This window comes from Podarcis muralis, chromosome 2, assembly GCF_964188315.1.
Source record: "Podarcis muralis chromosome 2, rPodMur119.hap1.1, whole genome shotgun sequence".
In the NCBI taxonomy this organism is placed as follows: Eukaryota; Metazoa; Chordata; class Lepidosauria; order Squamata; family Lacertidae; genus Podarcis; species Podarcis muralis.
In genome coordinates, this window is record NC_135656.1 from 117,845,568 (window position 1) to 117,869,023 (window position 23,456).

Sequence of the window (23,456 nt, forward strand, 5' to 3'; positions counted from 1 at the left end):
CACAGGCGGAGCTGCGTGGGAATGTGCTTCAAACGCGTGGTGTGTACACAAAAGAACACCCGTGCAAAAGAATTTCACGCGTTTCTGAGTGGCAAGGGATTCTTTCGCAATTCCCATCAGCAAGAGAGAGGCACTTGTAAGGATCAACTGAGAGCGGAGGAGCCTCGATCTCCCGGGCACGATCCATTCATTCAAAAGCAAATAAATAAATAAGTGCAAAAGAGACCAGGATGTGAACCTAGCATAGCACAGCCCCCTTCCTGGTCTGGCTCCACCCTTGCCCGGAAACTGCCTTTTCAAAATACATGCATGGTCCCCCCCCTAACACCCCCAAAATCCTCCAGCAATATAAAGATTTAGGGTACCCCATCTGCATTGAGGAAGGATCTGGAGCGATCTGGTGAGTTGAAGGAGAGCTGGCTGGGAGGGATCCAAGGAGAATCGTCGCGTTGTCAAAAACAGGTTAAGAATGAGGCGTAATTATTATAATAACACTGAAAAAGCAAGGAGGGTGGAACATTAGAAGCCGCCTTAGACGGAGTCTGTCTAGCTCAGTGCTGCAGACACTGGCTGGCAGCGGCTCTCCTGGATTTCAGGCTTGGGATCTGGAAATGCTGGGGATCGAACTTGAGACTTCCCGCTGAGGATCCTGGCCCCATCGCTTAATAATTTCCCCCCACCCTGCCTGTTGTAGCAATTGTAATGTGCTGGGCTAGATGTCGTATGATTTTTAACCCAGTTTTTAATCACTCCTCTTATTTCTTACACATTGCATTTTATTGCATTGCTGTTTGGATTTCACGGGATCTCAGTTCTAGCCCCGCAGAAGAAATAAAAAAGCAATAAAAAATAAAATTGGGGTGGGGAGAAGAGTATTTGATGCAATGCAAAGAACAGGCTGCAGACCGCAGAAAAAGCGCTTGTGCACCAGAGCCCATTCAGTTCAATGGACGTGCTCTGAGCATGGCAAAGATTGCATGCTACCCAGTAGGATTTACTTCTGAGTAAGTGTGGGTCCGTCCAGTTCCTTAAACTGCATTTAAGCAGCACAGGAGGGATTTGGGCTGCACCTTCGGCTCTACATCCTAGCTTAGCACAAAGAATCCTGGGAATTGTAGTTTTTAAAGGGTGCTGCTGACGGTTGTTTGGAGACCCCTATCCCCCCCCCAGAACTACAATTCCCAGAGTTTCCTAGGAAGAGGAATTGATTATTAAACCACTCTGGGAATTGTAATTCTGCGAAGGGAATAGGGGTCTCTTCACAACCCTCAGCACCTTACAGCTCCCAGGGTTCTTTGGGCCGAAGCCAGGACTGTTTAAAGTTCTGCGATACTGCTTTAAATGTAAACTGCAGACGAGGCCAAGGATATTTCAGTAACACCCACCCCAACCCCACAATTCCCACCGTGGGTCATGGAAGCAATGCCCTTGCAGTGGGAGGGGGTTGGACTAGACTGCCTTTGACGTGCCTATATAATTCCAAATTTGATTTATGCATTACATTTATTTTATTTCTTAAATGTATATCCTGCCATTATTATTATTATTATTATTATTATTATTATTATTATTTGAATTTGAATTTATATACCAGGGCAGTTCACAGAATAAAATCAAGATATAAAACAAAATGCATAATAAAAATAAAAAAAACAACCCAATAGCCCCCCTGATCCCAAAGGAGAATATATGGGGAGGGGGGGAATGTATTGCTTCAAATTTGCATGTATTACATAATTTACATATTCTCTGCATATATTTAGCATAGGTAAAGGTAAAGGGACCCCTGAATTAGGTCCAGTCATGACCGACTCTGGGGTTGCGGCACTCATCTCGCTTTACTGGCCGAGGGAGCCGGCGTACAGCTTCCGGGTCATGTGGCCACCATGACTAAGCCGCTTCTGGTGAATCAGAGCAGCGCACGGAAACACCATTTACCTTCCCACTGGAGTGGTACCTATTTATCTACTTGCACTTTGACGTGCTTTCGAACTGCTAGGCTGGCAGGAGCAGGGACCGAGCAATGGGAGCTCACCCCGTCACGGGGATTCGAACCGCCGACCTTCGGATCGGCAAGTCCTAGGCTCTGTGGTTTAACCCACAGTGCCACCCGCCTTCTGCGTATTTAGCATACGTGGCCGTTATTTCTAGGAACAGTGCAGGGGTGGGGAACCTCAGGGCAGGAGGGAAAATTCAGCCCTCCAAGCTTCTCTTTCCAGCCCTGTAATGTCTCCCCAGTTCTCACCCCTCATTGCCCTGCCTCATACCCTCCCTGAGTGGTTTTGCCTGACCGGACTATGCCCTTGAATTCACGCCTCTCGCCTGTTTGGATGGAGAGGGGTTTGTGTAGATACTAGCTGACCATACGAGGGCAAAATCTACATTTGCCGCTCCAACCCCTGATGCCTCTGGGCCTGCTCAACACTCGCATGCGGCCCTCGGGAAGTTGCCATGAAAGGAATGTGGCCCCCGACTTGAAATAGGGGCTCCTGTGGGATCATTCAGTCTCCCATCCTCTTCTTTCCCCACCCCAGGGAGGAAACTCGACGTGACTATTTAGAATCTGCGCTCGCCCTTCTTCCTTCTAGAATTTCCTTCCCTGCGGCGCCCTCTTTGTGAGATCAGCCCGGGATGAAAATGGAGGAGCAAGACCCGGCGGGCGAGGGGACGAGGAGGAACGACCCCTGGGCGCTCCAGCCCGAGACTGTCAGGGAATTCCTTCCGAGGACACCGGGAGACGAGATTAAGCAGGAACCGGACGAGGGGTCCCTACAGCAGTGGGAGGCCCAGTGGCAAGAGTTCCTGAAGACAGTGGAATCCCCTCCATCCGGACGGGCGTCCCCATGTTTGCCGGAAGAGGCCTGGGACGACACCAAGGCCTTCCTGGCCTCCTTCGAGCAAGTGGCCAAAGCCTGCCGCTGGCCCAAGGAAGAGTGGGCAGCCCGGCTCCTGCCGGCCCTCAGCGGAGAGGCCGAGCGGGCCTTTGGCAACTTGGAGTCCGCGGACAGAGAGGATTATGGGAAAGTGAAGGCAGCCATCTTGCGAGGGGACGCCATGCGGCAGGAGGAGCAGCGCCAGCGCTTCCGGCGCTTCCGCTACCAGGAGGCCGAGGGTCCCGGAGGGGCTCACAGCCGCCTCCGGGAGCTCTGCCGGCAGTGGCTGAGAGTCGAGAGCTGCAGCAAGGAGGAGATCTTGGAGCTGCTGATCCTGGAGCAGTTCCTGGCCGTCCTGCCGCCCGAGATGCAGAGCTGGGTCAGGCCGCGCGGGCCAGAGACCTGCTCCCAGGCGGTGGCCCTGGCGGACGACTTCCTCCTGAGGCTGCGGGGGGCCAAGAAGCCGTCCAAGCAGGTGAAGCATGTTTGCTGTCGGGCTTGCGGTGCAGCGGCGAAACCACGGGCCCATTCAGCAAAGCTAAGCAGGGTCTGGTGAGGTTTCGAATTGGATGGGGGACGGCATGTTGAGATGGGGGTTGGACAAGATGGCTCCTGAGGTCCCTTCCAACTCTGTGCTGGAGCAGGGGTTGAGAAGGGAAGCTGCTGGCCATGGTATTATATTATTATTATTATTATTATTATTATTATTATTATTATGTGTCAGGGGCTCAGGAGCAGAGGCGCAGGGGAGAGAGGAAATGGAGAGCGAAGGGGAGGAATCTGAGGGCAGCGGAGAGCAGAATGACAGTGACCCGAGAGATTCCATGAGCCTCTCCAGTGAATCAGAAGATTCCCAGAAGGGGGCGCCGATGGCCAGGGCAAGGGGGGTCCCAGGGGGGACACACCAGAAGCAGGGGGCCAGCGGAGACTCCCAAAGCAGTAGCTGGAAATCAGGACCAGTTTCCCCACCGGAGCGTAGTGGGGGGGAAGAGTCCCATAGGCCAGGGCCAGCGTCTCCTCCAGCAAGCAGGGAGGAGGAGTCAAGCCCAGCTAGCGTTCCCGAAGAGGGGAGCAGTGACAGGAGCAGCATAACGGTCAGAAGGAAGGTGGCAGGCTGGGCGCGCGCGCCAAGTTCAAATGTGCAGGCGAGCGGGACAGCAGGAAGCCAGGATTGGGAACCAGGTCCTAAAGCTCGCCGGAGGGAGGGGGAGGACTCGGGAGAGTCAGCGTCGGAAGAGTCTAGAAAGGGGAAAGCCCCGACGGACAGGCGGACCCAGAGGAAAAGGGAGCAGAGGAAGAGGTGGAGCAAGGCTAGGGTCTTGAACTGGTGCCTGGGGGGAGGAGATTCAGACGGAGCTTCGGCGGTCTAGATTCAAGACGTAGAGCTGCGCGCCGTGGCTGTAAATGAGAGACTGAACTTTAATAAAGACTATTTAATATAACAACGGACTGGCGTTGGTCCTCTGTGAGCTGGGACCTGAGGCAGCCCTGACATTATGTTTTGCTGTTTGATGAGAGTTTGCCTAAGAACCCCATGAATGCTAACCTCCAGTTCCGTGATGAAGGAAAGGCAGGCTATTGGTGTATGTAGGGGCAGCCATTGTTAATATTAGTAGTATTAGTATTATTGAGGTATTGAGGTCCTGAGCTATGTTAGTGACTGATTTGTTTTTGGGAGGTGCACATATATGTGTACATGCAATTAAAAAGAAAGAAAGAAATTCAGCCCTTCTTTTCTTCTCCCCATAAGTTATAAAGGAGCAGCCATGTACTGGGTGTGAAAGAGGGTTAGGACGATCCTTTTATTTCTCCTCTGAATGGGTTTCCCTCTGCTGTTACAGGTGGCATTTGAGGAGACGGATACAAGCCGAGCCTTGTCTGATATCGAGCAGAAGCAACTGTGTGTGGAGGCAAAGCAGGAAGATGACAACAGGGAGGCAAGCCTGATGGGTAAGGAGGGGATGGTTTCTGGAACCTTCTGGAATGTTCTGGAACATTCTTAACCTCGGACCCCTAAGACTCTTCCCAGACCACATGCCCCTCTGCCTGAGGTCACACCTGTCATCATCATCATCATCATCATCATCATCATTATTTATTGAATTTATATACTGCCCTATACCCAAAGGTCTCAGGGTGGTTCACAAAGAAGCCACTAGCCTGGCTCCACATCTGCCTTGAATATTTTTGCCTACAATTCCCACAGTTCCCTGAGAGGAGGCATCGGGTTGTTGTTTTGAATACTTAAATGTATTTTATTCCATCATACATATGATACACACACACAAACGTAAAAAATACAGAAATATCAGAAAGAGGCCCATGTGTCTCTTCTCTTTATCTGCCAACAAAATTGGAAGGTGTGAGAAGACGTTTGTGAGCAGAAACATTAAGAGGTCCATTATTTCCCATATTGGTAGTGCCAAAGAATCCAGAATCTTCTGTCTTTGTGCTCTGCCAGCAGCCACGTTGCCAATTCTTTAGGTTGCAGTCTTTATATATTTAGAAGTGGAAGCTGCAAGGTCATTTGTCCAGTATTTCTTTAAGGTAATAGATACCTCCTGCTACACATTGGACCAGGATTTTTTTTACCAGTGGGCACTTGCAAAATAAGTGGGGGGAAATATTCCTCATGCTCAACATCCCCACCAGCAAAGATATGTCATTCTTGAAGGAATTGATTGTTAAACCACTCTGGGAATTGTAGCTCCGTGAGGGGAATAGGGCAACTCTCAGCAGCCTCAACAAACTACATTTCCCACAATTCTTTGCTACAATACTGCTTTAAATGTATAATACAGAGTAGGGCCTCTGAGTCAGCCCTAACCAAACCTCAGAGCAGCACAGCAACATTTATTTGTTTTATGGCATTGCATTTATAGCCCACTTTTTTTGTTCATGGAGCCCAAAATGGCATAATTTACCGTACAGTGGTGCCTCGCAAGACGAAATTAATCCATTCCGCGAGTCTCTTCGTCTTGCGGTTTTTTCGTCTTGCGAAGCACGGCTATTAGCGGCTTAGCGGCTATTAGCGGCTTAGCGGCTATTAACGGCTTAGCGGCTTTAAGAAAAAGGAAACAAACTCGCAAGAACTCGCAAGACATTTCGTCTTGCGAAGCAAGCCCATAGGGAAATTCGTATTGCGGAACGACTCAAAAAACGGAAAACCCTTTCGTCTAGCGAGTTTTTCGTCTTGCGAGGCATTCGTCTTGCGGGGCACCACTGTATTTTTCGCTCTATAAGACGCACCAGACCACAAGACACACCTAGTTTTTGGGGGAGGAAAACAAGACAAAAAAAATTCTGAATCTCAGAAGCCAGAACAGCAAGAGGGATCGCTGCACAGTGAAAGCAGCAATCCCTCTTGCTGTTCTGGCTTCTTGGATAGCTGCGCAGCCTGCATTCGCTCCATAAGACGCACACACATTTCCCCTTACTTTTTAGGAGGGAAAACGTGAGTCTTATAGGGCAAAAAATACGGCAATCCCCACCAGCTGAGAGGCAGTGACGGGCTCAAGGTCTCCCAGTTAGCTTCATGACCCAAGTAGGGATTTGAACTCTGGTCTCCCAGGTCCTAGTCCAGAATTTTAACCACTACACCATGCTGGCTTATGTGGTAGGTCAACATTTTCTCAACATCTTTGAGGTCCCCACATTCCTCACCCCTGCTTTAGAAGACTGGTTTGAGAGATTTAGTTTTCTCTATTGGGTCCTTTATTGAGTTCCTCCTCTTAATTTCAACAGGCGATGAGTGGAAAAGCAAGAATGAAGGGGAGCTGTGTGGGGATTTCTCAGGAAGAGCCAAGTACGAAGAGCTGAAAGAGAATTTCTGGAGCCAAGAGAGACCTGCGTCTATCCCTCGCCAGGGTGGAGACTTCCACGAAACCCTGGTCCAAAAGGAAAACCAAACAGAAAAAAGAGGGAGCGGTTTTCCCAGTGATCACTGGGGAATCCACACAGAGGAGAAGCAAAATAAGACCGCCATGTTTGGGAGGGACTTTATTGAGAGCAGACAGCTTACCAAATGTGCAACGCTCCAGAAAGAGGAAAACTCTTATATATATCTGGATGGTGGAGAGGGTTTCAGTCACAGTTCAGATCTTAGATCACATCAAGATGCCCCCAGAGGTGACGAACAGTATAAATGCTCGGACACAAACAAGAGCTTCTGTGATCAGTCCGACCTTCCTAAACATCCGAGAATCCCCAAAGGGGAGAAGCAGTACAAATGCTTGGAGTGTGGGAAGTGCTTCGGTCGGAGCGCACACCTCACTTCGCACCAGATAATCCACACCGGGGAGAAACCGTACCGGTGCCTGGAGTGTGGGAAGAGCTTCGTACAGAGCGCCCACCTGGCTTCGCACCAGATAATCCACACCGGGGAGAAACCGTACCAGTGCCTGGAGTGTGGGAAGAGCTTCAACAAGAGCACAAACTTCCTCAGGCACCAGAAGCTTCACAAAGGGGAGAAACCGCACCGGTGCACGGACTGCAGCAAGAGTTTCTCGGACAAGCCCAGCCTCATCCAGCACCAGCGAGTCCACACCGGTGAGAAGCCCTACAAGTGCTTGGAGTGCGGGAAGAGTTTCAGCCACAGGGGGAGCCTTAGCGCACACCAGAGAATGCACACAGGGGAAAGGCCATATATGTGCTCCGACTGTGGCAAAAGCTTCCGCGACCAGTCGAGCCTCATTAGGCACAAGAGGATCCACACCGGGGAGAAACCGTATACGTGCTCCGAGTGCGGGAAGAGCTTCAGCCAGAGCACCAACCTCACTTTACATCAGAGAATCCACACGGAAGGGAAGATGCCCTCCGAACCGGCCCACATGCTTAACGCGGGAATGGCCGTCTTAGTATTTTCCACGAATCCTGCCAACGGCCTGGTGGCATCGTAGAAGTCGACACGGTTATTGCGGCATGTTAATATGCCATGGACTAGAATTCCCTTAATCACATGTATGTTATTAGGACAACAGATGGATCTGATCCTTTCGGAGCCACACCCATCCTGGGTTTCTGAAGCTAGGAAGGTAGTTAGAAGCAACAGAGTCTTAACAGTAGTTGTTTTTAATGTTCTCTCTGGAGCTTTTCCCGTTGTTTGTTGGTGCATTTTGGTGGGGTGGCGTGAATCACTTCATGGTAATTAATTTTTATGTAAACTGAATAAAATAAGGATAAAACTGTGTAACTATTTGGAGCGAAAAGGGTTCCGGTCAAAGCACGTTTCTGAAATTCGCATGAAAGTACTCACATGGGGAAAATGAGTGAGATCTGCAACAAAGTGTTGCATCGTGGAGCGCCTCCTGTTCAGGGTGCCAGCCTGCCAGCCATGCCCTTTTGCAAGATACTCCATTCTAACCCTCTCCAACAGTCAGCATTCTGTGGTCCTTGAGCATTCCCAGTTTTCCAGTATATCTGAAGGAGCGTCTCCACCCTCATCATTCTGCCCGGACGCTGAGATCCAGCGCCGAGGGCCTTCTGGCAGTTCCCTCATTGTGAGAAGCAAAGCTACAGGGAACCAGGCAGAGGGCCTTTTCGGTAGTGGTACCCGCCCTGTGGAACGCCCTCCCATCAGATGTCAAAGCCATAAACAACTACCAGACTTTTAGAAGATATCTGAAGGCAGCCCTGTTTAGGGAAGCTTTTAATGTTTGAGACATTACTGTATTTTAATATTTTGTTGGAAGCTGCCCAGAGTGGCTGGGGAAGCCCAGCCAGATGGGCGGGGTATAAATAATAAATTATTATTATTTCATTGGGGTGTTTTGGGTTATCTCCTCCCCGGCCCCCTCAGTTAAGAGATTTTTCTCCTCTAAAGATACTTTGCACTTCTGCAGAATTTAGGATTACCTGAGCTTGCTTGGGCCTCCCTGTTGTGTGGTGAACCTTTGGCCCTCCAGATGTTGCTGTTTGGCTGCGGAACGGACTCCCTCATGAGGTGGTGGACTGTCCTTCCTTGGAAGTTTCTAAGCAGAGGTTGGATGGCCATCTGTCATGGCTGATCTAGTTGAGATTCCTGCATTGCAGAGGGTTGGACTAGATGACCCTGGGGTCCCTTTCCTTCCAAGACTGCAATTGTAGAAGCAGAGCGGGTGACAAATGTTCATAGGAAGTGGCCTTAGTCCAGGCCTATTTCTCATTCGAGCCTAGGACTTCCGCCTCTGGAGTGACAATGGAAGCTGGTTCGTGAGAGCCAATGGGGCACTGCCCCACCAAACTCAGTCTGCCCACAACTAGCCCACAAACACCTGTCATCCTGTCCAGAAGGTGGCCTTGGCTGTCACCTTCCTTTTCTTCACTGAGTGCTGCCCCTTTATGAACTTAACAGGGAAGCAGAAGATGGAGAGAAAACTAAAATTAGGTGCCATTGCCTCTGGTGCCACCTACTGCAGTGCACTCTATGGGGCTACCTTTGAAGGTGACCCGGAAACTACAATCCAGAATGTGGCAGCTAGACTGGTGACTGGGAGTGGCTGCCGAGACCACATAACACCGGTCCTGAAAGACTTCCATTGGCTCCCAGTACATTTCCAAGCACAATTCAAAGTGTTGATGCTGACCTTTAAAGCCCTAAATGGCCTCGGCCCAGTAGACCTGAAGGAGCATCTCCACCCCCATCGTTCAGCCCAGACACGGAGATCCAGCACCTTTTGGTGGTTCCCTCATTGCGAGAAGTGATGTTACAGGGAACCAGGCAGAGGGCCTCCTCGGTAGTGGCGCCCGCCCTGTGGAACACCCTCCCATCAGATGTCAAGGAAATAAACAACTGTTTGACTTTTAGAAGACATCTGAAGGCAGCCCTGTTTAGGGAAATGTTATGGGGAGTTTTTAATGTTTTGTTTTATCGCTTTCTTCTTCTTCTTCTTCTTCTTCTTCCTCCTCCTCCTCCTCCTCCTCCTCCTCCTCCTCCTCCTCCTCCTCTTCCTCTTCCTCTTCCTCTTCCTCTTCCTCTTCTGTTTGGAACTGCCCAGAGTGGCTGGGGATGCCCAGCCAGATGGGCAGGGTATAAATAATAAATTATTATTGTTGTTATTATTATTATTATTATTATTATTATTATTACTACTACTACTACTTATACTACTACTACTACTATTACTACTACTGTTGGGCTCCCAGTTTTCTACCCTATCAACCCCAAAAGACACCAGTCACCTTGACTGAGAAGTGGAATTCTGCTGGGTGGCCACATTCAACCCATACGCTTAAAGCGCTGTGATACCACTTTAAAAAGTCATGGCTCCCCCCCCCCCCCCACAAGAATTCAGGGAGCTGTAGGCTAAGGGTGCTGAGAATTGTGAGGAGTCTCCAAAATGCTTCAATTATTCTTTCCTCTTCCCAGGGAACTCTGGGAATTGTAGCACTGTGTGGGGAACAGGAGGTCTTTCCTAACAACTCCCAGCACCCTTAACAAACCACATCTCCCAGAATTTTTTCGTGGGCAGCCATGATAATGTAGTATCTTAGCGCTTTAAGGGGCGTATGGGGTGTTGGGGGGGCGGTACCTCTGGTGGAGGTCATGTCCTGCTCCTTCTGGGGTTGTTTGTCCATTTTTGGTCCCCACCTGCATTCAGCTCTCACCTGTGGCTCCTAGAAGCCGTCAGCACGCGACAGCGGCCACGATCCCAGGGAACGGCTTCGAATAGCCATCTAAACCAGGTGAGGGCAGCCGATGGGTCTCAAACCCTCAGTGGGTTAGGGACTTCCCCTGCATGCAGAGACAGACGGTGGCGGATGGAGCAGGTGAGATCAGTAGTGAGTCTCACAATCAAGAAGATGGTTTCTGCATGTGCTGCGGGTAGCCCACCTAGGAGAAGGAAAACTCTGATCCTAAAGCTCTGCTGCCTCACAGGATGCCTTCAGGAACAGAAAAGGCTAAGGAGTAAACCCTTTTACAAATCCAGAGGGGGGTCCCTAAGGTGGTTGGATAGTGCCTCGTTTGCCTCCTTCCAAGCTGGTGCCAAACATCTTGCTCTGCTTTCCTTTGGACCACATCAGTGAGGCGGGTGTGTGTGTGTGTGTGTGTGTGGGTGGTGGGTGATCACTGCCCAGGTTTGTGACCCGGGGAGGTCACTTCGGTGTTGTTAACGAAGCAGTTTTGCTTCACCCCCAGAGGCGCACTCCATTGTCCCTGGAGACAAACACAAGCCAACATAGAGCCTTAAACCCAGGGTGTGAATGAGGCCCAAGCCTTTCCCTTTTTTTAAAAAAAAAGATTTTTATTAAAGTTTTCAAAATTTATATAACAACAAAACAAAACAAAAGAACAAACAAAAACAAGTATAATTTCAAACCCTTATTTTCTTGTAACTTACTTCCCCGACTTCCTCATACCTCCCCTTTCTGTATTCTAATTTCCAATTGTTGATTCAGCAAATCCTCTCCCTTATTTTCCGTTTAAATTTTTTAACCTTTCATTTCTATACTTAACCATTACCACTGTAAACCACATATTTTCTAATCCAGCGTCATTCTAACATTCATTAATTTTACAATGTTTCTTAAGATAGTCCTTAAATTTCTTCCAATCATCTTCTGCTGTCTCTCTTCCCTGGTCTCGGATTCTGCCAGTCATTTCTGCCAGTCCCATATAGTCTATCACCTTCATCTGCCATTCTTCCAAGGTGGGTAGTTCTTGCAACTTCCAATACTTTGCAATGAGTATTCTTGCTGCTGTCGTAGCATACATAAAAAAAGTTCTATCCTTCTTTGGCACCAATTGGCCGACCATACCCAAGAGAAAGGCCTCTGGTTTCTTCAGAAAGGTATATTTAAATACCTTTTTTGGTTCATTATATATCATTTCCCAGAAAGCCTTAATCTTTGGGCATGTCCACCAAAGGTGAAAGAATGTACCTTCAGCCTGTTTACATTTCCAACATTTATTATCAGGCAAATGGTAGATCTTTGCAAGCTTGACTGGGGTCATGTACCACCTATAGAGGCCCAAGCCTTTCCCTCTTTCCCTTGCTACCCAATCTGTTTACAATGAAGATGGATGTTGGAGAAGTCGGAAAGAGAGAACTTTCCCCCACCTTTTTCTAACACTGGAACTTGCGGATATCCCACGAATGCTGAAGGTTGGAAGATTCAGGACAGATAAAAGAAAGGACTTCACATAGTGCACAGTTGAGTTGTTATTATTATTATTATTATTATTATTATTATTATTATTATTATTAATACCCCGCCCATCTGGCTGGGTCTCCCCAGCCACTCTGGGCGGCTTCCAACACAATGTTAAAATACCTTGTGGTACCTTGGGTTACATACATTTCAGGTTACAGATCTGCTAACCCAGAAATAGTACCTTGGGTTAAGAATTTTGCTTCAGGATGAGAACAGAAATCGTGTGGCAGCAGCAGGAGGCCCCATTAGCTAAAGTGGTGCTTCAGGTTAAGAACGGACCTCCGGAACGAATTAAGTACTTAACCCGAGGTACCACTGTACAGTAATGCTTCAAACATTAAAAGCTTCCCTAAACAGGGCTGCCTTCAGATGTCGTCTTAAAGTCTGGTAGTTGTTGTTCTCTTTGACATCTGGTGGGAGGGCGGGTGCCACCACCGAGAAGGCCCTCTGCCTGGTTCCCTGTAACCTCACTTCTCTCAGTGAGGGAACCACCAGAAGGCCCTCAGAGCTGGACCTCAGTGTCCGGGCAGAACGATGGGGGTGGAGACGCTCCTTCAGATATACTGGACTGAGGGACTCCCACAAGAGTCCCAACTTAGATAGCTTTAAGAGAGGATTAGACAAATACCTGGAGGACAAGGGCTATTGATGGCAACTAGCCACACTTGGAGGCCGTAATGCTTGCTGGAAGCTGCAGGAAGGGAGAGAGATGTCAGCAACGGTAGCCAGAACGCTGTCACGCACAGCTTCACTATCATGAGGACTAGCGACGAAAAACCAAAACCAAAAAGAAACTTTGATTCACAGGGAGATGCACGTATTCTCCCAATATTTGTTGTTCTTATGTAGTGCACACGGTGACATTTGCAATACATTGGCTTGATACAGCAGAAAAATCTTAAGGTGCTGGGGATTGAATTACTGCCTGGGAAATGCAGATCCTTTGAAAACTGCCACGCTCCCTTCTCCTTCCTGCAGTTTGGAGCCTTGCAGCCCTGACGGGGCTTTCCTCCAAAGGGTTAAGCTGACAGAGCGTTGCTTTCCTAGAAAGAGCAGGAAAGGGATGCCAAGGAGCATGAAGGAAGGGGGTGGGGAAAGGAGGGTGTCGTTGCTGCACCCCTGGCCTCCTTTGCAGCAGCAGGAGAGAGTGGAGGGCAGAAAAAATATCCTGGATTTTGGAAGGTGCATGGACAGCTGACCGGGTAAAAAGGATGGGGAGAAGCTGGTTCCAATAAAGGGGGTGGGAAGCAGAAAAGGGGAGGACCCCCAAACTCATCACACATCCCATTCCCTTATTTTTTTTGCATCCCAGCGTCAGGGGTCTACTTTTCCACTCAGCTGCTCCCTGATTTGACAAGCAAAGAAGACCCAAGTGGGTGGATAGTCCAGGCAGCGTTTATTTCTCTTAGGGCAGGTGGAAGGGTGCTTTAATTCAGCCCATGGGGTGCCACCCCTTTGCGGCTGCCGCCTAGGGGCCACTGCCAAGGGTGATGGGCAGGACCAGAGGGAAAGTAGATGTGATTATTTTTTTTATCTTTGTGTATAAGGGGAGGGGTGGTACCTGTGGTGGGGGGGCATGTCATGCTCCTGGGGCAGTTTGCCCACCTTTGGTCCTCAACCTGCACTCAGCTCCCACCTGTGGCTCTAATAATAATGATAATAATAATAATAATAATAATAATAATAATAATAATAATAATAATAATTTTTTATTTATACCCCGCCCTCCCCAGCTAAGCAATACAAGCAATAATAAAAACAAGAAGAATGATTACAACTTAAAAACAAAAATAAAACGCAACATTAAAATAATGGAACATTAAAATATTAAAATGCAGCCTCATCGCAGGAGGAGAAAAGAAAAAGAAGAAAGAAAGAGGGGGAGGGAATCAATTTGGCTCCAAGCCAAAGGCCAGGCGGAACAACTCTGTCTTACAGGCCCCGGGGAAAGAAATCAGATCCTGCAGGGCCCTGGTCTCATGAGACAGAGCGTTCCACCAGGCCGGGGCCAGTGTTGAGAAGACCCTGGCTCTGGTTGAAGCCAATCTAACTTCCTTAGGGCCTGGGACCACTAGGGTGTTGCTATTTATGGACCTTGAGGGTCTCCGTGGGGCATACCGGGAGAGGCGGTCCCGTAGGTACAAGGGTCCTAGGCCGTGGAGGGCTTTAAAGGTCAAAAGCAGCACCTTAAATCTGACCCTGTACTCCACAGTGCAGCTTGAAAAGTACTGGGTGAATATGCTCCCATGGCAGAGACCCCGTGAGGAGCCTCGCTGCAGCATTCTGCACCCTCTGGAGTTTCTGGGACAGCTTCAAGGGCAGCCCCGTGTAGAGCGAATTACAGTAGTCAAGCCTGGAGGTGACCGTCGCATGGATCACTGAGGCCAGGTCGGGGCGGGAAAGGTAAGGGACCAACTGCTTGATGCGGCGAAGGTGGAAAAATGTCGCCTTGGCTGTTGCTGTAACTTGCGCCTCCATGGAAAGGGAGGCGTCAAGGATTACACCCAAACTCTTAACGGAAGGCAATGGCACTAATTGGGCCCCCGCAAGAGAAAGGAGTTGGTCCCTCATCCCCATGCCATCCCGACCTAGCCATAGGACCTCTGTCTTCGAAGGATTTAGTTTCAATCGGCTCCCACGAAACCATCCAGCCACAGCTTCCAAGCATCTGGTCAGTGTGTTCGGGGCTGAGTAGGTGTGGCCATCCATCAGCAGATAGGATGTCCTGAAGCTGTCAGCGTGCATATATTTCATTCCAAAATTGTTTAAAAGATATGATGAAATATATGACGAAATCAAAAAGATGTTTAAAATATCTTTTAGTAAAAAACCGGAGGCATTCCTTTTAGGTATAATCACAAACGATGTTCCTGACAATCATAGGAAAGTATTCCTCTACGCGACAACAGCTGCCAGGATGCTCATAGCAAAAAATTGGAAAGGGAGAAAAAATCCATCAATGAAAGAATGGCAAATTAAATTTTGTGAATATATAAACCTGGCAAGACTCAGAGCATTCATAAGGGGACAATCGGACCAAAAATTATTAAAAGAGTGGGGATGTGCTAAAGAGTATATGAAAAAACATTGTTCTGGGGTAAGCACATCGGTATGTAATGAATGATGCTTTGCAGGGGTAAGGAAAGAGAAAAATGGTGTAAAAAGTATAAAGATAGAGGTAATCTATCTTTACAACAACCTAGAAAGAGTAAAAATTTTGAGGTCTTAGAACAAAGGAAGGACGTCAATATGTGTATATGTATGTAATGACTAGATTAGAATGATATCATTTTATTTGTAGATGTGGTTTTTTTTTGTTTTTTGTGTTCTTTTTTCTCTGTGTTTTGTTTTGTTTTTCTTGTTTGTACTGTTTTATTTTGGATTCAGTGTTTGTAATTTTTGTTGTAATTTTGCACTGAAAATAATAAGAATAAAATTTTTAAAAAGCTGTCAGCATGCAACAGCAGCCACAGACCTGGGAAACGTATTTGACTGGCCGACTAAACCAGGTGAGCGTAGCCGATGGGTCTCAAACCCTCGGTGAGTTAGGGGCTTCTCCTGCAAGTAAAGACAAGCTCCGTGGAACAGATGAGACCAAGAATGGGCCCAACAGTCAAGAAGGTGGTTTCTGCACGTGCTGTAGAGGGAAGTGAGGGGCAGATGGGGCTCCCCCACCTGGGAAGGCAGCCCATCTGGGAGAAGGAAAGCTCTGATCCTAAACCTTGCGGGAAATATTCAGAAGAAGAAAAGGCTCAAGAGCAAACCCCACACAAATCCGAAATGGAGCCCCTAAGACGGCTGGATGGGGCCTTGTTTGCCTCCTTCCAAGCTGGTGCCTTTCTTTGCTTTCCTTTGGAGCACATCAGTGAAGCCGAGAGACTGGTCTTGTCCTCTGGGCAGCCCAGGATCTTCAGACACGCTGCCCAGGCTTGCACCCCGGGGAGGTCATAGCTGTCAGTGCATAGCTGTCAACTTTCCCCTTTTCTTGCGAATCCTATTCGGAATAAGAGAATTTCCCTTAAAAAAAAGGGAAAAGTTGACAGCTATGCTTCGGTGCTGCTGACGTAGCAGTTTGACCTCACCCACGGAGGCGCACTCCATTGTCTCTCGAGACAGACGGGTGCCAACCAGCCACAGTTGCTTATCCTAACCTACCTCTGTTGGGGGGATAAAACAAAGGGAGGGGGAAGCTCATAAGCCCCCTTGCTTCTTCCTGACTCTTTAAGAATTCGGGGATCCGATGAAGACAATCTTATGTCAGACGCTGACATGTCACCTTGTGCTCGTTCTCCTTTTGCTTTCTCGTTGATCTCTTCCCCCATTTTTGTAGGTCGACGCACCTCTTTTGCGATTGGGATGGAAATGGAGGAGCAAGAACTTGCAGGTCCCACCTCAGCGGAAGGAAAAGGAAAAGCCCTTCACGTCCTCCAGGCTAGGGGTGCCGGGGAATTCCTGCAGAGGAGACCCTGGGGAGCCGTGAAGCAGGAACCGGCCGAGGACTCCCTCCGTCACTGGGAAGCCCAGTGGCGGGAGTTCCTGAGGACGGTGGAGACCCCCAAAGAAGTGTGCTGGCCATCCCCTCCCCCACCAGAAGAGCCCAGCCCCTGGGACGACGCCAAGGCCTTCCTGGCCTCCTTCGAGCAAGTGGCCGAAGCCTGCCGGTGGCCCACGGAGGACTGGACGGCCCACCTCCTGCCGGCCATCAGCGGAGAAGCCGAGCGGGCTTTTATCGGCTTGGAGGCCAGAGACAGGGAGGATTATGGGAAAGTGAAGGCGGCCATCTTGCGAGGGGACGCCATGAAGCGGGAGAAGAACCGGCAGCGCTTCCGGCGCTTCTGCTACCAGGAAGCTGAGGAGCCGAGAGGGGCTTACAGGCGGCTCCAGGAACTCTGCCGCCGGTGGTTGAGATTCGAGAGGCACTCCAAGGAGCAGATCCTGGAGCTGCTGATCCTGGAGCAGTTCCTGGCTATTCTGCCGCCAGAGATCCAGGGCTGGGTGAGGGAATGTGGCCCGGAGACCTGCTGCCAAGCTGTCACCCTGGCGGAGGATTTCCTGCTGAGGCAGCGAGAGGCCGAGAGGCAGGTAAACCAGGTGAGGCCACTTGGCAGGGTTCGTTGACAGGTTGCAGGTGAGACATATTGAAGTTAGTGGTGTTGAAAGTGCAACAGCAGTGTGGGACGACGTATGCTCCAGGTGAGGCACAACCTCACAACCTCGGAGAGCTAGCGTGGCGTAGGGGTTAGAGCAGGGGTCAGCAAACCTTTTCAGCAGGGGGCCGGTCCACTGTCCCTCAGACTTTGTGGGGGGCCGGACTATATTTTGGAAAGAAAAAAAATGAATGAATTCCTATGCCCCACAAATAACCCAGAGATGCATTTTAAATAAAAGCACACATTCTACTCATGTAAAAACACGCTGATTCCCAGACCATCCGCGGGCCGGATTTAGAAGGCGATTGGGCCGGATCCGGCCCACAGGCCTTAGTTTGCCTACCCATGGGTTAGAGTGTCAGACTAGGACCTGGGAGACCAGGGTTCACACCCCCACTCGGCCATGATGAAGTTCACTGGGCAACCTTTAAAATTCCTAACAGAAAAGCCTCTGCTTATTTTAAACATTTTTTTCAATTCATTATATATCATTTCCCAGAATGCTTTTATTACCTTACACATCCACCACATATGATAAAAGGTGCCTTCTTTTTCTTTACATTTCCAACAGATATTTGTACCTGATATTTGCTAACTTACTTAGTGTTCAATACCAACAGTATATATAATTTTCCTTCAACGTACAGCATGCCGTGAATTCACAGCACGTTTTCTGGGTATCCTCGGGCCAGTCACTGTCTCTCACCCTAACCTACCTCACAGGGTTGTTGTGGGGGTTAATTGAGATGGGGAAGAGCCATGCACACCACTTCAAGCCTCTTGGAGGAAAAGGTGCAATAAATAAAAACCATAAATTATAAATGCAATTACTCCATTAGGTTTTCCTTTATAAGGAGTTCTATTTTCTAGGAAAACTCAATCCTAATTTGTCCTTCAGGATTTTTTTTTTGGGAGGGGGGAAGAATAATTAACCCCTTATTACCTTCCTGACCCTGTTGCTTGCTTGTTTTTATTTAAGCCATTTATACAGTGGTACCTCTGGTAAAAGCCTCAGCGCCTAGGGCTTGCCGATCGAAAGGTCGGCGGTTCGAATCCCCGTGGCGGGGTGCGCTCCCGCTGCTCGGTCCCAGCGCCTGCCAACCTAGCAGTTTGAAAGCACCCCCGGGTGCAAGTAGATAAATAGGGACCGCTTTCTAGCGGGAAGGTAAACGGCGTTTCCGTGTGCGGCTCTGGCTCACCAGAGCAGCGATGTCACGCTGGCCACGTGACCCAGAAGTGTCTCCGGACAGCGCTGGCCCCCGGCCTCTTGAGTGAGATGGGCGCACAACCCCAGAGTCTGGCAAGACTGGCCCGTACGGGCAGGGGTACCTTTACCTTTACCTTTTTACCTCTGGTTACGAACTTAATTCGTTCTGGAGGTCTATTCTTAACCTGAAACTGTTCTTAACCTGAGGTACCACTTTAGCTAATGGGGCCTCCCACTGCTGCCGCTGGCGCACAATTTCTGTTCTCATCCTGAAGCAAAGTTCTTAACCCGAGGTACTATTTCTGGGTCAGCAGAGTCTGTAACCTGAAGCGTCTGTAACTTGAAGCATCTGTAACCTGAGGTACCACTGTATGCTGCTTAAATGCAGTAGTCTCTAAGTGGTTTTCTAAGATACAGTACAGGAAAGGTAAACATCAGTTAAAAGTATAAAATCAGACTTAAACTGCCTGCTGGAATTTTTTTAAAAATGTCTTCAGGGAGCACTGGAAGTTCAACAGGGTATATGTGCTGGCGGTAGTCTGTCCCCATCAACAGTCCGCATTTTACACCAGCTGGAGCCTCCAGACCAGGCCCAAGAATGTCCCCACATGGAGCACATTGAAATAATTGCGTCTGGAGGCTATCGACGCTTGGATGACTGTGGTCAGGCTACCCCTGTCCAAGAATGGCTGCAGTTGGCTTCCTGACCATAGCTGGTAAAAGGCACTGCTAGCCACAGAGGCCACCTCAGCTTCCAGTTCTCTAAATGAGCCTTTCTCAACCTGTGGGTCCCCAGATGCTGTAGAACTACAACTCCCATCACCCCTAGCTAGCAAGGCCAGAGCTCGGGGATGATGGGAGTTGTAGTCCAACAACATCTGGGGACCCACAGGTTGAGAACCGCTGCTCTAAATGCTCGGGGATGATGGGACTTTACTCTAGCAAAAACCAGAGGTTCACAGGTTCCTCACCCCTGATATAGGAGACTGAGAGGAGAGGAGATGTTGTTGTTGTTTAGTCGTTTAGTCGTGTCCGACTCTTCGTGACCCCATGGACCAGAGCACGCCAGGCACCTCTGTCCTCCACTACCTCCCGCAGTTTGGTCAAACTCATGCTGGTAACCTCAAAAACGCTATCCAACCATCTCGTCCTCTGTCGCCCCCTTCTCCTTGTGCCCTCCATCTTTCCCAGCATCAGTGTCTTCTCCAGGGAGTCTTCTCTTCTCATGAGGTGGCCAAAGTACTGGAGCCTCAGCTTCACGATCTGTCCTTCCAGTGAGCACTCAGGTCTGATTTCCTTAAGAATGGATGCATTTGATCTTCTTGCCGTCCATGGGACTCTCAAGAATCTTCTCCAGCACCATAATTCAAAAGCATCAATTCTTCGGCGATCAGCCTTCTTTATGGTCCAGCTCTCACTTCCATACATCACTACTGGGAAGACCATGGCTTTAACTATACGGACCTTGGAGAGGAGATAGCCACTTGCAAACATTTGAAGGTCTGTCCCATGGAAGATGGAGCAAGCTTGTTTTAAACTGCCCCGGAGGGTAGGATCCGAACCAATGGATTCAAGTTACAAGGAAGGAGATTCCAATGAAACATCAAGAATAACTTTCTGACAGTCAGAGCTGTTTGACAGTGGAACAGTCTCCCTTGGAAGGTGGTGGACTCTCCTTCCTTGGAGGTTTTTAAGCAGAGGTTGGGTGGCCACCTGTCATGGATGCTGGAGCTGAGATTCCTCCATTGCGTGGGGTTGGAGTCCCTTCCAACTCTACTATGATCTCAAAAAGGTTCTCTGCTGTTTCAGGTGGTCTTTGAGAAGGCAGCTCTGGGTTCCAGTGAGGCAGGCCAGGCCCCATCTGAGGTCGAGCAGAGACAGCTGTGCAGGGAGGCCAAGCAAGAATATGACGACGACATCGACGAGGCCGGCCTGCTGGGTAAGGAGGGACAAGCCTTGCTTGCGCCCAAGTTCTTCAGCACTCTGTAGTTGCTCCCTTGGCTGACTTCTGCATTGCAGGGGGCTGGGCTGGATGCTACAAAAGTAAAGGTAAAGGGACCCCTGACCATTAGGTCCAGTCGTGGCCGACTCTGGGGTTTTGGCGCTCATCTCTCTTTATTGGCCAAGGGAGCCGGCGTACAGCTTCCGGGTCAGTGGCCAGCATGACTAAGCCGCTTCTGGTGAACTAGAGCAGCGCACAGAAACGCCGTTTACCTTCCCGCCGGAGCACTTTGATGTGCTTTTCGAACTGCTAGGTTGGCAGGAGCAGGGACCGAGCAACAGGAGCTCACCCTGTAGCGGGGATTCGAACCGCTGACCTTCTGATCGGCAAGTCCTAGGCTCTGTGGTTTAACCCACAGCGCCACCCATGTCCCTTAAGTTCTTCAGCGTTCTGTAGTTGCTCCCTTGGTTGACCTCTGCATTGCAGAGGGCTGGGCTAGATGCTACAACAGGCAGGAAATTCATAAAGTGGTCAGCCAAGACCCGATCTTCAAGTGCTTCACAGGACAAGACGTTTGGGGAGTCACCCCTGCTTTATTGCTTTGTAGATCAGAATTGTGGAACAGATGTTGCTGGACTATAACTCCCACCAGACCTGACCACTGGCTGTGCTTGCTGGGAGCTGTAGTTCACCAGTATCCGGAAGGCTTTTCCATTCCTCACCTATTTGCTAATGATCACCTCTGCTAATTAGAGTCTCTTGGTTTGAACTCTTGATAGTTCTTTGCCTTTTTTTATATACATTTTTATTAATTTTTTTAAAAAAATTAATTCCAACATTCATACAGCTTAACTTCTCATCCTATACAATATTTTTGGACTTCCGTCAATGCCTCTGGTGATTTTCCGTTCTTTGTCACTTATCATGCATTTCTTAATTTCATATTACCTTTAATTATCCTTAACTAATAATTCACCTCATTGTCTTCTTTGCAATATTTCAAATAATTCAGCTTACAAAACTTCTTGCAAATCTACTAGCGTGATCTGTTCATCACAATTACTTTTCAAATAGTCCGCAAATTTACTCCAGCCTTCTGAGAATCTCTGGTCCCGCAGGTTTTGAATCCTTCCTGTTAGTTTATCTAATTCTGCATAGTCCATCAATTTCATCCTCTATTCTTCTCTCGTCGGTAGTTCTTCTTGCTTCCATTTTTGTGTCAGTGTGATATTCTTGCTGCCATCATTGCATATAAAAACAACTTGCAATCCTTTCTGTTTATATCATCTCCTACAATGCCAAGCAAAAATGCTTCTGGTTTCTTAATAAATGTATATTTCAACATCTTTTTCATCTCATTATATATCATTTCCCAGAAGTTTTTCACTTTTTTACATTCCCACCACATGTGATAAAATGTTCCTTCTTTTGCTAGTTCTTTGCCTTTATCCCAGCAGGAGCTGTGTGGGACGGCGAGATCGAGGTGGAGCCAGACGCAGCATCTTCAGAAACACTTCTGCATCAGGAGGTGGAAGAGCACTCTGAAGATCGAGGCAGGCCAAACAGGCAGCCGAGAAGGAATCTGGAACCAAACGAGAAGAGGAGGAATAAGTCTGTCGCCATTCAGGTCGGCAACTTCCACGAATTCCTCAGCCAGCAGAAGGGAAAGAGGCCGAACAAGTGCCTTGTGTGCGGCAAAAGCTTCAGCTGCAAATCGAGCCTGAAGGCCCACCAGAGAGTCCACACGGGCGAGAAGCCGTACAAGTGCTCCGAGTGCGGAAAGAGCTTCATCCAAGTGTCAAACCTTACTGCACACAAAAGAACCCACACAGGGGAGAAGCCCTACACCTGCTCGGAGTGCGGAAAGAGCTTCAGCCGGAGCGACCACCTGACTTTACATCAGAGGACGCACACGGGGGAGAAGCCGTACATGTGCGCCGAGTGTGGGAAGAGCTTCAGTCAGAGCACCGACCTCACCTCACACCAGAGAATCCACACCGGAGAGAAGCCTTACAAATGCTTGGCGTGCGGGAAGAATTTCAGCCGGAGTTACCGCCTCACTATCCACCAGAGGATGCACACAGGGGAGAAGCCGTATAAATGCCTGGAGTGTGGCAAGAGCTTCAGTCGGAGCGACCATCTCACTTCACATAAGAAAATGCACCCGGGGGAGAAATCATAAAAACGAAGCTTTCCCCACACATAGAACAGTCACAACTACCCTGTCTGAGAACCCTCTCACGGTGGAGAAACTGTATAAATGCTCAGAGTTTAGCAAAAAAAAATACCCCAGTTACAGTGGAACCTTGGTTTTCGAATGTAATCCGTTCTGGAAGACCGTTCAACTTCCAAAATGTTCGAAAACCAAGGCGCAAAGGGCAGCCTGCAATTTCAGCGGAGAAAATTAAAAAAAAACCTCAGCAGAAGCCGTTCAACTTCCGAGGCGCGTTCAAAAACAGAAGCAATTACTTCCGGATTTTCGGCGTTCAAAAACTGAAACGTTCGGCTTCCGAGACACTTGAAAACTGAGCGTACTTTAAATAAAGTCTGGCAATGCGTCTTGGAAGTTGGACGGTGTGTGTGGGGGGGTTGTTTCAAAAATTGGAATCGAAGCAGAACAGATCCTAAGGACAGCAAACATTTGAAAATATCCTCCGAGTTCTCCAGCAAGCAATTAAATTGCCAAAGGAGGCAGTATTCCAGCTGCTTTCCAGATATATAAAAGTTTTGTGTCAGCAGTCACCTTATGCAAAAACTACATAAAAAGAGAGTTTTCCTTGATTATTTTTTTTAAAAAAACATCATGTACTGTTATATTCACTTTGTATTTATTTAAGCAGGCAGCAAACTGTCCTATACAGATCTTTCTCCTCTGGATAGATTTGCATGCTGATATGTTAATGTGTTCAGGGTTGGTTTTAAGCAACAACAACAATAAACAATGTTAAAACATTTCTCAGAGGAGGTTGTGCTTGGAGTGATTCCCAGAGGCGGTAAGGCTTCTGAATACCAGTCGGTGGAAACTACAGGAGGGGAGATTTGCTACTACACTCAGGTCCTGCTTCCAGGCTTCCCATCAGGTCATTTGCTCAACCCCTGTGAGAAAGGGATACTGGACCAGATGGGCCCTTGGCCTGATCCAGCTGCCAGGC

General features: G+C 48.8%; 2 protein-coding genes across 3 annotated transcripts; both read left to right on the forward strand.

Annotated features, from left to right (window-relative positions):
- The first annotated feature begins 262 nt into the window (after positions 1–262).
- On the forward strand, positions 263–23,258 carry LOC114592200 (uncharacterized). Of its 2 annotated transcripts, XM_077921703.1 has the most exons (5): positions 263–400; positions 2,535–3,348; positions 4,715–4,823; positions 6,618–7,671; positions 21,967–23,258. In XM_077921703.1, the coding sequence occupies exons 2-5, from the start codon at positions 2,632–2,634 to the stop codon at positions 22,484–22,486; spliced, it is 2,400 nt and encodes a 799-aa protein (XP_077777829.1). In that variant the 5' UTR covers positions 263–400; positions 2,535–2,631; the 3' UTR covers positions 22,487–23,258. The 2 variants fall into 2 exon arrangements, with proteins under 2 accessions (XP_077777829.1, XP_028576020.2); XM_028720187.2 differs by lacking the exon at positions 21,967–23,258 and having other exon boundaries at positions 272–400; positions 2,589–3,348; positions 6,618–9,764.
- On the forward strand, positions 12,542–20,468 carry LOC144324895 (uncharacterized). The gene is made up of 4 exons (XM_077922541.1): positions 12,542–13,207; positions 14,218–15,514; positions 16,336–17,096; positions 20,172–20,468. Exons 2-4 carry the CDS (start codon positions 15,307–15,309, stop codon positions 20,349–20,351), a joined length of 1,149 nt encoding a protein of 382 aa, XP_077778667.1. The 5' UTR covers positions 12,542–13,207; positions 14,218–15,306; the 3' UTR covers positions 20,352–20,468.
- Positions 23,259–23,456: the final 198 nt, after the last annotated feature.

Bases quoted from the DNA above. Each gene is read 5' to 3' on its own strand.
- LOC114592200 (XM_077921703.1), top strand. From the start codon at position 2,632: ATGAAAATGGAGGAGCAAGACCCGGCGGGCGAGGGGACGAGGAGGAAC. The intron at 3,349-4,714 runs GTGAAGCATGTT...CTGCTGTTACAG, and splicing joins CCAAGAAGCCGTCCAAGCAG to GTGGCATTTGAGGAGACGGA. The intron at 7,672-21,966 runs GGAAGGGAAGAT...CAGCCAGCAGAA, and splicing joins TTACATCAGAGAATCCACAC to GGGAAAGAGGCCGAACAAGT.
- LOC144324895 (XM_077922541.1), top strand. From the start codon at position 15,307: ATGTGGTTTTTTTTTGTTTTTTGTGTTCTTTTTTCTCTGTGTTTTGTT. The intron at 15,515-16,335 runs GTGAGCGTAGCC...CCATTTTTGTAG, and splicing joins TGACTGGCCGACTAAACCAG to GTCGACGCACCTCTTTTGCG. The intron at 17,097-20,171 runs GTGAGGCCACTT...CTGCTGTTTCAG, and splicing joins CCGAGAGGCAGGTAAACCAG to GTGGTCTTTGAGAAGGCAGC.